The 13112-nt window shown below is 33.8% G+C and overlaps 3 protein-coding genes and 1 long non-coding RNA gene across 5 annotated transcripts; 3 read left to right on the forward strand and 1 right to left on the reverse strand.

The window, feature by feature from the left end:
- The first annotated feature begins 1834 nt into the window (after positions 1-1834).
- On the forward strand, positions 1835-2567 carry LOC108841390 (CLAVATA3/ESR (CLE)-related protein 1). The gene has a single exon (XM_018614147.2). The coding sequence runs from the start codon at positions 2153-2155 to the stop codon at positions 2384-2386; it is 234 nt and encodes a 77-aa protein (XP_018469649.1). The 5' UTR covers positions 1835-2152; the 3' UTR covers positions 2387-2567.
- A 2242-nt stretch (positions 2568-4809) lies between these two features.
- On the reverse strand, positions 4810-5418 carry LOC130506544 (putative RING-H2 finger protein ATL61). The gene has a single exon (XM_057001227.1). The coding sequence runs from the start codon at positions 5416-5418 to the stop codon at positions 4810-4812; it is 609 nt and encodes a 202-aa protein (XP_056857207.1).
- A 2976-nt stretch (positions 5419-8394) lies between these two features.
- LOC108843041 (CLAVATA3/ESR (CLE)-related protein 1-like) lies at positions 8395-8936 on the forward strand. The gene has a single exon (XM_018616127.2). The coding sequence runs from the start codon at positions 8457-8459 to the stop codon at positions 8781-8783; it is 327 nt and encodes a 108-aa protein (XP_018471629.2). The 5' UTR covers positions 8395-8456; the 3' UTR covers positions 8784-8936.
- Positions 8937-10170: 1234 nt separating this feature from the next.
- LOC108843042 (uncharacterized) lies at positions 10171-12024 on the forward strand. 2 transcript variants are annotated; one of them, XR_008938869.1, is made up of 6 exons: positions 10171-10400; positions 10524-10691; positions 10771-10835; positions 10933-11054; positions 11136-11353; positions 11514-12024. It is a non-coding gene; the product is annotated as an uncharacterized LOC108843042 (long non-coding RNA). The 2 variants fall into 2 exon arrangements; XR_008938868.1 differs by having other exon boundaries at positions 10524-10835.
- The last annotated feature ends 1088 nt before the right edge of the window (positions 12025-13112 follow it).

Consider the following 13112-nt stretch of genomic DNA (forward strand, 5'->3'; position numbering starts at 1 on the left):
GGTTGTTAGTTAACTCAAAATATATAAACAAACATACACGCTAGACAGAAAATAATATAAATATGATAATTTGTTCATATTTGGAGTTTTTTTCTTCATATTTGGAGTTGAATGGAATTAAAAGTTGGATAGAATAACTTAAATGAGAGTGCGTTATGTAAGAAAAGGCCGACCAGATGAGTGAGGACCACGGCGATCGAGAGGTAGGTAGTTAAACCTTAACAAATAACAACCTTAATCATCTGACAGGGCCGACTTACTTTGCTAAATTAACCTCATCAAAAGTTCATTTTTACAAAATTTACAATATATATATATACGTTTTTGATTGATAAATTTTTAAGAAATGAAGCATTTGAATAGCTTAACGTTTAACTAAGAAACTTATATTGTATATACGTGTTTGTTATGAGTTTATGATGTATGTCATATATAAGCGGTTTAAAAGAATTTTGGCAAATAGAATACATGTATATATAGAAGAAAATAAAATACTTTGGAGTAATTAATTTGTTAAAAATGAGTTTTTTTTTAAATGTACATATTGTGGTGTTGATTATGATATTGAATTATTGATCCAAGTGGTAAAATATTTCATTTTAATTATTATTTTTTTTGTCACAATGCATTGTTATTAAAGAGGATTTATTTTTGTTAAAATGCACAAACATATAAAAATGACTTCATGTTTCCACTCATGAGTCATTCAGCAGTATCACATTGATAATACACAAGTAAAAATACATAGAGATAGCGATTTTGTAACCTGATAAACTCCATATTTTGATTACCCTGTCAAAACAACATACGTAGAGTATAAGAGGATCTTGAGTATCTAAAACTGGTATCTATGTTAATCTTATTCCCATATATACAATCTAACTTGTTTGTTTGGTAAACCCTTTGTAGCCTAAAAAAATTAGGTATTCAGGTTTGCTCTCTTAATTGGTAGTTGAATTCAAGTTAGTGTTCAAATCACTTTTTCTTTCGGCTTCGAATTGGTGCATCACTTACTCTATAAACTAAAGTGCCAGCTTGTATCCACAAAAACCATAATCGTTTCAGCGAATAATCTAAACATATAGTGATTAACTTCGTCTTACTCCCACCTTGACTCTAGAGAAAAACTGACAAAGAAGCTAGTGATTAGGACCTCACTCATGAATAATCTCTAATTCGTTCTTTTATAAGCTTTAGAAGCTATAATCGTTTCACGCATGCACATATCATAGAGAAAATCATAATTGATTTGTCTTATTAATAGTAGACTATTTCCTTTGTTACTTTATAGCATCTGTTATTTTCAGTCGATAGAATCAAATTTTAATCAAAACACATTACTGAGATCACTTTACTTCGGGCTTACGTTAGAAAACTCATGTGGGCAGCTAATCGAAAGGCCAACCCGAAAAAAGGCGGCAAAAGTTAGCCACATGGCTTTTTTGACTCTTTGCTGCGACAATTTTAAAAATTTAATCCCATTATCATTTGTCCCCCATATTTTCCTTTTTAAATATATCATCAACCGGTTTAGATAATTTAGCAACTCATGTCATCATTCAGATGCACTGGTTTAGAAAGTTTAACACATGTCATCTAAGCATTTTCACCTTTTTCTTAAACTGTTACTCATCATACGTACACATTATACATAATTTTACAGTTTAATTATAAAACCATGCACATTGGCATTATTAGAAAATGTCTTCACACATTCTATTTTATTTTACTTATCATACACAGACGTAACAAACTAACAGTAACCTAGTTTATATATACATAAAACTATAAACTATAAACTAACAGTAACCTAGTTTATATATACATATATATAGCTTACTTTGGTATATTTTATCATTATATTTGTATATTTGGTGAAATCTGGCATATCTTATATGTTGACAAAAAAAAACAATATATATGTATTGTAAGTGCATGTGCGCTCGAACGGGCACTTTGCAGAAGTTGGAAATTCGTCAATTATTGGCTTTTACGACCGCCTTATCTATTTTATAATACAGCACAAAGATTATCATGATCCCCACGCCATTCTCTATATAAATGTCTCAGGCATATGATGAAAAACGTACCTCATTATTACATAAAACATATAAACACCTTACGTATTGAATTATTAATTAGCACATAAAATATGGCTAACTTGAAGTTTTTGATGTGTCTGTTCTTGATCTGTGTTTCGTTGTCGCGATCATCAGCATCTCGGCCATTGCAGCAAGGGTTTGCAAACGCAGATGGAAGTAGACGAGGGCGTATGATGAGAGAAGCAGAAAAAGTGTTGAAAGCTAATATGGAAAAGCTAATGGAGAGAGGTTTTAATGAGTCCATGAGACTAAGCCCTGGAGGTCCTGATCCTCGTCATCATTGAGTACGAACACTCGTAGATTTAAAGTTCCATGGATGTATTTTTTTCTTTTTCTCGATCGAGAACCGGTTTAGAAGAAATTAAAACATATTGATCCGTTTTGTATTGTAGCCTTGTTTGTTCGTTTGGTATAACCAAAATACATTGAGGTATCTGCTCGTTGCACATTTTTATGAATGGAGCATGCTTTACGTACCCTATACATTCTGTTATATTATATGCTAGCCTTGGACCTCTTGGTCTAGTCCAGAAGAGAGGACGTTTGCATATAAAGTGTGTAACTGGTAGCAAATTAAAGGAATATATGGAATGGTAGGAATTATAATTTCTGGAATTTTATGGAATGGAATCAACGTTCCACTTATTCCAAAACGTTTTTGGGTTGGAATGATTTTTCAAGTGAAAGTTATTTTTTTCTCTGGAATAATTTGGAATGATATGGAATGAAATGGAATACTTTTTCTATTTTTTTATTACAACTGGTAGACATTTTTTGGAATGCACATGAATTAAGCATTCAGAAAGTTTTTATTCCAAAAAAATACATTCCAGTTGCAGTCTATATAACAAGAAAGAATAAAGAAATAGTATAAAAGTGAAAGAGATTTACAAAAAAAAGTATAAAAGTGAGAGTGCAATAATTTAATTTATCATGTCTTTAATTCTCTAATGGCTCGTGTAGATAGATATATGATTTTTAATTGTGTTTGAAAAGTATATATGATTTATGACTATTCCGCCTAATATTCCACCAATAAAACATAGATAAAAGAGAGATAAGATGGTGACTGAAGTAGAAAAACATAGGGAAAACAAGGATTTGGTTTTAATGAAATTAGACCTTTTTAAAGTTAGAAGTCTGTTGACCAAAAAAAAAAAGTTAGAAGTCAACTACTATTAAATTGATAACCCGATATATATAAACCAAACGCTTCTAATTTCGTTACTAGATCCACTTAAACTTGCAAGTATGTGTATTGTGTACATGAAAGAGTATGAATCTGTTTTTTTTTTCCTTTGTAACACAACTTCATTACTAACACAACATCGGACATACCCAATGTGCAAGCCTCATGGCTACAGCAACACAACATCTAAAGCAATAGAAGGATAGGCACACAAGCTTTCAGAAGCTTGGCAAGGTGTTAAAAATGAATTTTGAAGGAGTCACTTGGGGATGAAATCACAGAAGATTCCAAACACACTTCAAGATCTTCTAACTTGCAGATTGCCACCTTAACATGTGACTTTGACAAACACTTCAAACTTTTGGTTATCACCAAAATGAGCACTGTTACATCTAGAGCAGTGTTAAATTTCAATGGAATTGGATCGGACAGAATGTGCCTCTCATGGAGAAGGCAAACGATAGATAAATTCTCCCCTTAACGTAGGAGTGTGGAAGTGTTCTCTCCTGAACACGTTACTTTCTTATCTTATCAATATTAACTAAAATTCTAGTAAGAATATACAAACCATTTTGTTGGCAGTACCTGGTTTATTTGAAGAAGCTAGTATATACCAGAGAATCTTGAATTGAATATTGTGCCTCAATTTGTACTATCAACTCTCGAGTGTGTTGAGATTAAAAAAAAGTGACTAGTAACGTAATGACAGGTCCCAGTTATAGCGAAATCAATGTTGATCAAAACAAGAACACTTTGGTTCTTAAAGAAAAGTTTACTGCAATTTTTTCTTCCCCTTATATTCAGTGTTTTGAAAACCGGATCGGACCGGCCGGTCGAACCGGTCCGACCGTGACTCGCTGAAGAAGCCGAGTCCGGTTCGGTTTAAAACCCGGATTTAATAAAAACCAGTAAAACCGACTGAAACCCGGTAAAACCGGTGATCCGGTTTAATTTTAAAACCCGGTTCTTAAAAATTAACATATAATTAAGTATTTTTATTTTATCATATTCTTAAAATTTGAAATGTTAGTTGTAAAAATAAATAAATATGATTTTATTAGCTGTAAATCATTTGTTTTTTTTAATTCTTAGTTTACATAGTAATCAGATTTATGTTTGTTGTTTATTTTGAGTTAATAAAAAAAGAATATAGAAAGTATTATATGTAGAAGTAAAGTCTATATAGTATAAATATATAATTATATACATTTTTATATAAATAAAAAACCCGGTTCAACCGGTTGAACCGGTCTAACCAGTCAACCAGTAGTTTTACCGAGTCGGTGTCCGGTCCGGTTTTCAAAACATTGCTTATATTTCATTTAACTCCAACTCATGCAGTCATGCTTAAATACAAAATTATTCAAAGAACTAAACTAACTACTACGTGAGTGGGTCACGTTAAGGTAATACAATCCCACTAAATAAAAGGCAATATTGAAACTAAAAAGCTTCTGTACAATCGATTTGGTCTTCATGGAGATGGCCACGTTAACTTCTTGCTCAAGTTATATCTCATCATGTCGGGATGTCTATTACAACCTCCGACGTCACATCTGCTGAACGCTGATCAGAACAAGTTAGATTGCTGCGGGAACTTGGCTCGTTAGTTTTGAACAGGCGTACTCTCGTTCTGCAGATAGGACAAGTAGCGTGCGACTCAAGCCAAGCGTCTATACAGTGGGCGTGAAACCAGTGTTTACAGCTCGGTAAGAGCTTGGCTTTGTCTCCTTCTTCGAACTCAGAGAGAGAAACGACGCACTCGACGCCGCCGTCCTCAAAGTTCCGAGGACTAAAATCAACGACGGGGATTGATCGGATGAGGATGGAGCGGCTAACACTGGCCAACTCCGTGATGTTGATGATAACATGGTCACCGCTGGTACCCAAACCATGACCATTGTTGGCATCATCATCATCATCATCATGATCATCAACAAAGTAATATTTATAGGCGCCAGACACTACTAGTCCAAGGAGCCCAAGGGAAGCCAGAACGATACCAACCAAAAAAAACATGTGGGCATTCTTGTCACCACGATGATAAATAACCCGATACATGCAATACGCGAAGCCAAGAAAAAACATACAGATATCAGTAATAAGTATCTCCATAATGTCGCTCATCTTCGAATTTATGTGTGTGTTTGTTATTCAGAATAGCTGAAGGTGGAAGGATACTAAAACTTGAGCAAGAAGTCGTAATGATTTTGATTTGTTTTCGTGAACATACATTACATGTATTTATAGGTTAAGTGATCTTACCATTGTTCTTTAAAGAAAAACTTACAAAACTTGAATAGATGAAAAAGGAAAAAGTAAGTAATTTCCTTATTTACTTATCAAAAAGGTAAAAAGGTAAAAGAAAAAAAAAAGAAGAAGGAAATTTCCTTATTTTAAACTAAACCATAACCATAAACTACACTCTGATATTTCGGTTAATACTTAGTAATCGAATTCCGAAATATATTGTTTTAAACAATATAGAGGCACACTAGGCAGTGTGTTTATAAACGCTTCTACTCTGATGTCAGATATTTCTTTGAATTTTATATCGGAATTCGATTTTCAATTGAGTTTTCACATGTCTTAGCACGTTTTACATACCTTTCTACGATCAATTTCGACTAAACCGGGACATACATGTCGAATTTCGTCGGTTAATTCCGGTTCAGCATTCATCAGAGACACGTAAGCGTTATTACTTAGAGTCATTTAGGTAAGAAGCCATAAAAGGAAAGTTATTTAGGCAATTAGGCAAAAAGTTATTTATTTAGGTGGTTGGTCATATGAAACAAAACCAATTTACATTATTCTCCTCTTGCTCTATCACTAAACATCAGCATGTGATCGTGTGTTTTTTGTCGCTGTTTAATTGAAGTTAACTTGCTTTAATCCAGATTCATTAACCATAAATTTGTAGAAAAATTTAATGGTTAGTAATTTGTAAAACAAAATTCGTCAGTAACCATTTATTTTGGATACTAAACCATAATGGGTGTGTAAATCTTAAATCCAAATAAAAATTTTAAACTTTAAACCTTGAATTATAAACCTAAATAAAAATGATAAACTTTAAATCCAAGTATAAATTCTAAATTATAAATATTAAACCAAAATAGAAGCTCTAAACACAAATAGAAACTCTAAATTATAAACCCGAATAAAAATTTCGAACTCTAAATCTTAAATCTAAACACTAAACTCTAAACTCTAAGCCCAAATAGAAACTCTAAACCCTATACCCAAATAAAAACTATTAACTCTAATCTCTAAACCTAAGTATAAACTCTAAACTTTAAGCCCAAATAAAAACTTCAAACTTTAAACCTTAAATCGTAAACCCAAACAGAAACTATAAACTCTAAAACCAAATATAAAACTCTAAATTCTAAATCCAAATAGAAATTTTGAACTATAAATCTTAAACTCAAATAGAAACTTTAAACTCTAAACCCAAATAGAAATTTTAAACCCAAATAAAAGTTCTAAACCCTAAACTCTAAACCCAAATAAAAACTCTAAACTCAAATAAAAACTCTAAATCCTAAACTCAATAAAAACTCTAAACTCTAAACCATAATTTTTTATCTTCTAGAAATCCTAAAGTGACAGATCCAAGATAATAGTGTCTTTTTCCAATTTTCTTTTTTTTTATATGAGTAACTATAATACTTTAAACGGATAACTCACTATAAATACATAAAAAGATAACAAATAAAAGGATAGGTACAAGATAGTTGAAACATAATTTGGGTTAGTCCCTCTTAACCCCATATCGATTTCTAAAGAAATAGAGTAAGAGAAAAAAAAAACACAGATGTGGTATTATAGGGATAATAATGTCATATAAGGAAACTCATACAGTCACTTTACGTACGTTTACCAAAGCTGCAAATAATCTTCGAGCACCATTAATGCAGTTGCTTAAGAGGAGGTGTTTAGTGATTTTCAGATTAAAAAAAAAGTAAAAAAATAAACAAAAGTTGGAAGAGAGAAGCTTTGGTGCTTAATTAAGCACTCCAAGCTTGATTTAAGCATCAGTGCTTATCACTTTTACCACTTTAATTATTAAAAAAAAAATAAGCACCCCTAATTGGATATCTAGGATAATTGTGCTCTAAACATGTCTATAGCATGCAATTGCTCTATTACTTATTACCGCGCGTCACACTTTACACATGTATATCATTCCCCTAGTTTCTCGGGGTCTTTTACGCGCGTGGGATCTATAAGCGCGTGCGTCTTACTCACAATCGCTTCCTAGGGTTAGTCTCGTTGCTGCAATCACGATCCTATTATCTCACACCGATCTTCGATTCCTTGCTTCGAGTCTCCAATATCGCCACCGTGCGCGATAAACCCTAAAAAAACCCTAATTTTCCCAAATCAGAGAACCGTCAACGAGGCGATGGCGTCTGGTGCTATAGCTCCGAAGGCAAAGCACAAACGGAGCGAAATCAGCAACAAAAGAATCGAAACCCACGACGGCGGCGGCGAGACCGTCGTCGTCTCCGTCGAATCCACTCATGTCGGAAGCTAATCGTCGGACGATGATGAAGATAAGTCTGAACTCGATTTCGAAGCTCGAAGCTCGCACCTTGAAGCGGAGACTAACCTCTGAGCTCGAAAAAGTCAGAACCTTTATCAACCGCCTCGACAAGAAGGGAGGTAAAGCTCAGATCTTGAAGAGCTGCGGTGGCTTGCTTTCGAAGCTGATGAAGCATAAGTTCGGGTGGATTTTCAATACCCCGGTATATACTCTAACAGTGACCTAATTTATATATATATATAAAAGTAGGTGTTGATATATATATATATAGCATCACACATTTAAACCAAGCATAAACCAGCTATGCTACCCGAGACTTTTGAAATTTGAAGATTAAAATCTTAGATATTTTAAAAATGGCCGGAAGCACAAGCTTCTGTCGCTTGTACCTAGGGCCGCTACTGAATAGGTGAAATCTGGCATATCTTATATGTTGACAAAAAAACAATATATATATGTATTGTAAGTGCATGTGCGCTCGCGCGAGGACTTTGCAGAAGTTGGAAATTCGTCAATTATTGGCTTTTACGACCGCCTTGTATATTTTAAAATATACAGCACAAAGGTTATCATTCCATTGAGATTCATTATCCCAACGCCATTCTCTATATAAATGTCTCAGGCATACGATGAGAAAAACGTACCTCATTATTACATAAAACATATACACACCTTACGTATTGAATTATTAATTAGCACACAACATATGGCTAACTTGAAGTTTTTGATGTGTCTGTTCTTGATCTGTGTTTCGTTGTCGCGATCATCAGCATCTCGGCCATTGCAGCAACGGTTTGCAAAAGCAGATGGAAGTAGACGAGGGCGTATGATGCGAGAAGCAGAAGAAGTGTTGAAAGCTAATATGGAAAAACTAATGGAGAGAGGTTTTAATGAGTCCATGAGACTAAGCCCTGGAGGTCCTGATCCTCGTCATCATTGAGTACGAACTCTCGTAGATTTAAAGTTCCATGGATGTATTTTTTTCTCTTTTTCTCAATCGAGAACCGGTTTAGAAGAAATTAAAACATATTGATCCGTTTTGTATTGTAGCCTTGTTTGTCCGTTCGGTATAACCAAAATAAATCGAGGTATCTGCTCGTTGCACATTTTTATGAATGGAGCATGCTTTACGTACCCTATACATTCTGTTATATTATATGCTAGCCTTGGACCTCTTGGTCTAGTCCAGAAGAGAGGACGTCCGTTTGCATATAAAGTACATATAACAAGAAAGAATAAAGAAATAGTATAAAAGTGAAAGAGATTTACAAAAAAAAAAGTATAAAAGTGAGAGTGCAATAATTTAATTTATCATGTCTTTAATTCTCTAATGGCTCGTGTAGATAGATATATGATTTTTAATTGTGTTTGAAAAGTATATATGATTTATGACTATTCCGCCTAATATTCCACCAATAAAACATAGATAAAAGAGAGATAAGATGGTGACTGAAGTAGAAAAACATAGGGAAAACAAGTATTCGGTTTTAATGAAATTAGACCTTTTTAAAGTTAGAAGTCTGTTGAACAAAAAAAAAAGTTAGAAGTCAACTACTATTAAATTGATAACCCGATATGTATAAACCAAACGCTTCTAATTTCGTTACTAGATCCACTTAAACTTGCAAGTATGTGTATTGTGTACATGAAAGAGTATGAATCTGTTAGAATGCCTTCAGTCAAAAAAAAAAAAGAGTATGAATCTGTTTTTTTTTCTTTTTTTTCGTAAAACAACTTCATTACTAACACAACATCGGACATACCCAATGTGCAAGCCTCATGGCTACAGCAACACAACATCTAAAGCTTGATAGGTACACAAGCTTTGAGAAGCTTGACAAGGTGTTAAAAATGAATTTTGAAGGAGCCACTTGCGGATGAAATCGCAGAAGATTCCAAACACACTTCAAGATCTTCTAACTTGCAGATTGTCACCTTAACATGTGACTTTAACAAACACTTTAAACTCTTGGTTTTCACCAAAATGAGCTCTGTTGAATCTAGAGCAGTGTTAAATTTCAACGGAACTGGATCCAGACAGAATGTGCCTCTCATGGAGAAGGCAAAAGATAGACAAATTATCTCCTTAACGGAGGAGTGTGGAAGTGTTCTCTCCTGAACACGTTACTTTCTTATCTTATCAAATCTATTACTATAAAGAAAGGTTGTATCTATCCTGGTGACACATCAGCATCCACCTAGGAAATTAGTGTTCTCACAAGCTGCCACGCGTCTGGTAACTTTGAAGTGCATTGTTTCATTTAGAGATTTCGTTCGTGGGCTTCGTCGGGTGTAATAGATTTCGGCCCAGCGAGAACCAGAGAACACGATCGATTCTTAGCTTTCCTCTCCCTTATAATTCTGATTTACGGAGCCTTCTGGTTTGATTGTTTTTGTTGGCTTATTTCTGAACCAATTGTCTCTCACATTTGAGAAATCGACAGGGAGAGCGCTGGAGTAAGAAATAGAGAGAACGAGATTGAAAACAACAGAGTAAGTGACAGAGATGTTGAGATGAAGAGTGACGGAGAAGTCGAGATATAGAGACACGAAGCAAGTGAGTAAGATGGAGCATTTTTATGTATCTTCTGGTCGGATCTGCTTAAATAAGCTTCGATACGATCAAAACAAGGAAACATACACATAAGTATAATATTGTTTATGCTATTTCCTATTTCAGACGAAATGGTCTTGCTTGATGTTATTTGATCTCCAGATATTGGCATCGTTCACGATTCATAAAGGTAATCAAATATTGACCAGGAGCTTGAGATGTCAATTAACCAAATCTGGATGCTTTTCTCATGAATTATGATTATACATTGCTTCTTCTTTTGAGCTTCTGAAGGTATTGTATTTTTTTTCTTAGATTACCTTGGAATATAATGCTATTGAGAACAGCTTTAACTACTGTATTTTTATATAAGCACCCAAAATGGACGAAGAAGTGTCAAAGCTGAAGGGGAAGCTAGAATACAATGATGACGTAGAGGTTAATGTTTCATCTCTTGCAGTCTTCATATGTCTGCATCAACTATTTTTACACAAATAACAATATGAATCATGTCTCTTTTGATGTATTTTCCCAGAGTTTCTTTGATGCGTTGTTTAAGATCGTCGAAGATCTAGGTCCTAACAGTGGCTTTATTCGATTTATCTTGGGGATGACGCTGATTATCACCATGAGACACATGATAATCTGAAAATTGATGTATGTTTTCATCTTCTGTTTTGATCATTGGATTTGATTTTTTCATGCATATGCTGTTGAGAGTCCTTTTGGGTTCTTTAGGTTATGCTTGATACCATGAGACCTGATTTGCATGTTATCAACGATTCTGAGAGAGCCATTACTCTTAAAGATGACGGACATGTGACATTAAAACCAAACCAAGCTTAAGAAGAAGCCTCTTCTAAAGTCTTTCCCGTTAATTTATTGCCAACATTCTTTCTCTACCAGAACGAAATAATATCATATATCTAACCACTGTTAATCATCTCTTTCCATAGGTAATCAACCTTGGTCTTTGATTTCAGCATGAAAAAACAAAGATTTATTATCTTACTTTGTTTTTCTTTTTCTTCTACTTTCAGTCAATTCCATACTTCCAACTTTGTTAAGTAAATTCATGATTTTCGTAATCCATTGTTGGCTCTTTAATATATGCAGGGAGCAATCTGGACTAATGGGTTTACTCACACAGGCTTTGTTGGTAGGGTGGCGGAACCATCCAGATGATGAGGTGCTGTTAATCTCTCCGTGCACTCAAACCCAATTGTAAACAACATTGGTCCAGAAAACACCAACAGGTGTGATGCTGCTGCAGCAATCGAAGGCTGTTCAGAAGTGTCCGAACCAAATTCTCTGCAAACTGATACACTGGTGAACACGAAGGAGTAAACAACGGGTGCTGAGAAGGGTCCAAACTATAAAGGGTCCTGATCACTCAACCTATAGAGACAATGAATCTGGCCAAAAATTTCTTAATTCCATTTCTGCTTCCTGAGTTTTTACCCTTCACTGAATAATGTAGTTGTCTTGCAACTTTTTAGTTAATCAGCTCTGGTTTTCGTTTGTTGAAGTATAATTGGTACAGCTGGTAATTTTAGTATTTATGTTGTGGTTATGAAACTTTTTTGTTAACCTGATTTTTTTTGGGTTTCGTATTGTTTTGGTATCATTTTGGAAACAGAAAGGAAATATATAGCAACGACAAACACCACTATTACAATAAACAGTTGTAGTTTTTTTTTTTACTTTAAGCTAGACTTTGTCCTAAAGTGGAAAATGTAAAAAGGAAAAAGAATTCAAATTAATATAACTAACATAATTCAATTGTAATAGGGAAGATTAAAGTAAATAATTGTAAAGTCTGATCGAGTACCGTAATACACAATAATTTGATAAAAACAAATAAGAGTAAATAAAATAAAGTAATTACTCTCTTAATAAAAATGGGTTATCCACAACCTAATCATTCCAAATCCAAAATATTACAAATCACATAAATTTTTGTAAAAGCAAATCATTTGAAGAACCATTCGAAGCCCTCTTAACATATCAACCACATATGTTTATGTAAAAACAACTATCACTTTTTTAGACAACATAAACAACTATTGTAAACAAACAAAATATATCTTATCACGTATAATTTTTTCACCTGAAATTTCATAAAAACAAAATCATTATCATATACATTTCGTTCAAATGCAGATCTAAAACAAAACGACAAAATCATACAAAAAAAAAAAATCTAGATCACAAGTAAATTATATCCCGCCCGTATGGCGGGCCGACCCTAGTATTAACTAAAATTCTAGTAAGAATATACAAACCATTAATTTTGTTGGCAGTACCTGGTTTATTTGAAGAAGCTAGTATATACCAGAGAATCCTGAATTGAATATTGTGCCTCAATTTGTACTATCAACTCTCGAGTGTGTTGAGATTAAAAAAAAAGTGACTAGTAATGTAATGACAGGTCCCAGTTATAGCGAAATCAATGTTGATCAAAACAAGAACACTTTGGTTCTTAAAGAAAAGTTTACTGCAATTTTCTCTTCCCCTTTCATTTAACTCCAAACTCATGCAGTCATGCTTAAATACAAAATTATTCAAAGAACTAAACTAAGTACTACGTGAGTGGGTCACGTTAAGGAAATACAATCCCACTAAATAAAAGGCAATATTGAAACTAAAAAGCTTTTGAACAATTGATTTGGTCTTCATGGAGATGGCCACGTTAACTTCCTGCTCAAGTTATAT

This window comes from Raphanus sativus, chromosome 2 (genome assembly GCF_000801105.2).
Source record: "Raphanus sativus cultivar WK10039 chromosome 2, ASM80110v3, whole genome shotgun sequence".
Classification (NCBI taxonomy): Eukaryota; Viridiplantae; Streptophyta; class Magnoliopsida; order Brassicales; family Brassicaceae; genus Raphanus; species Raphanus sativus.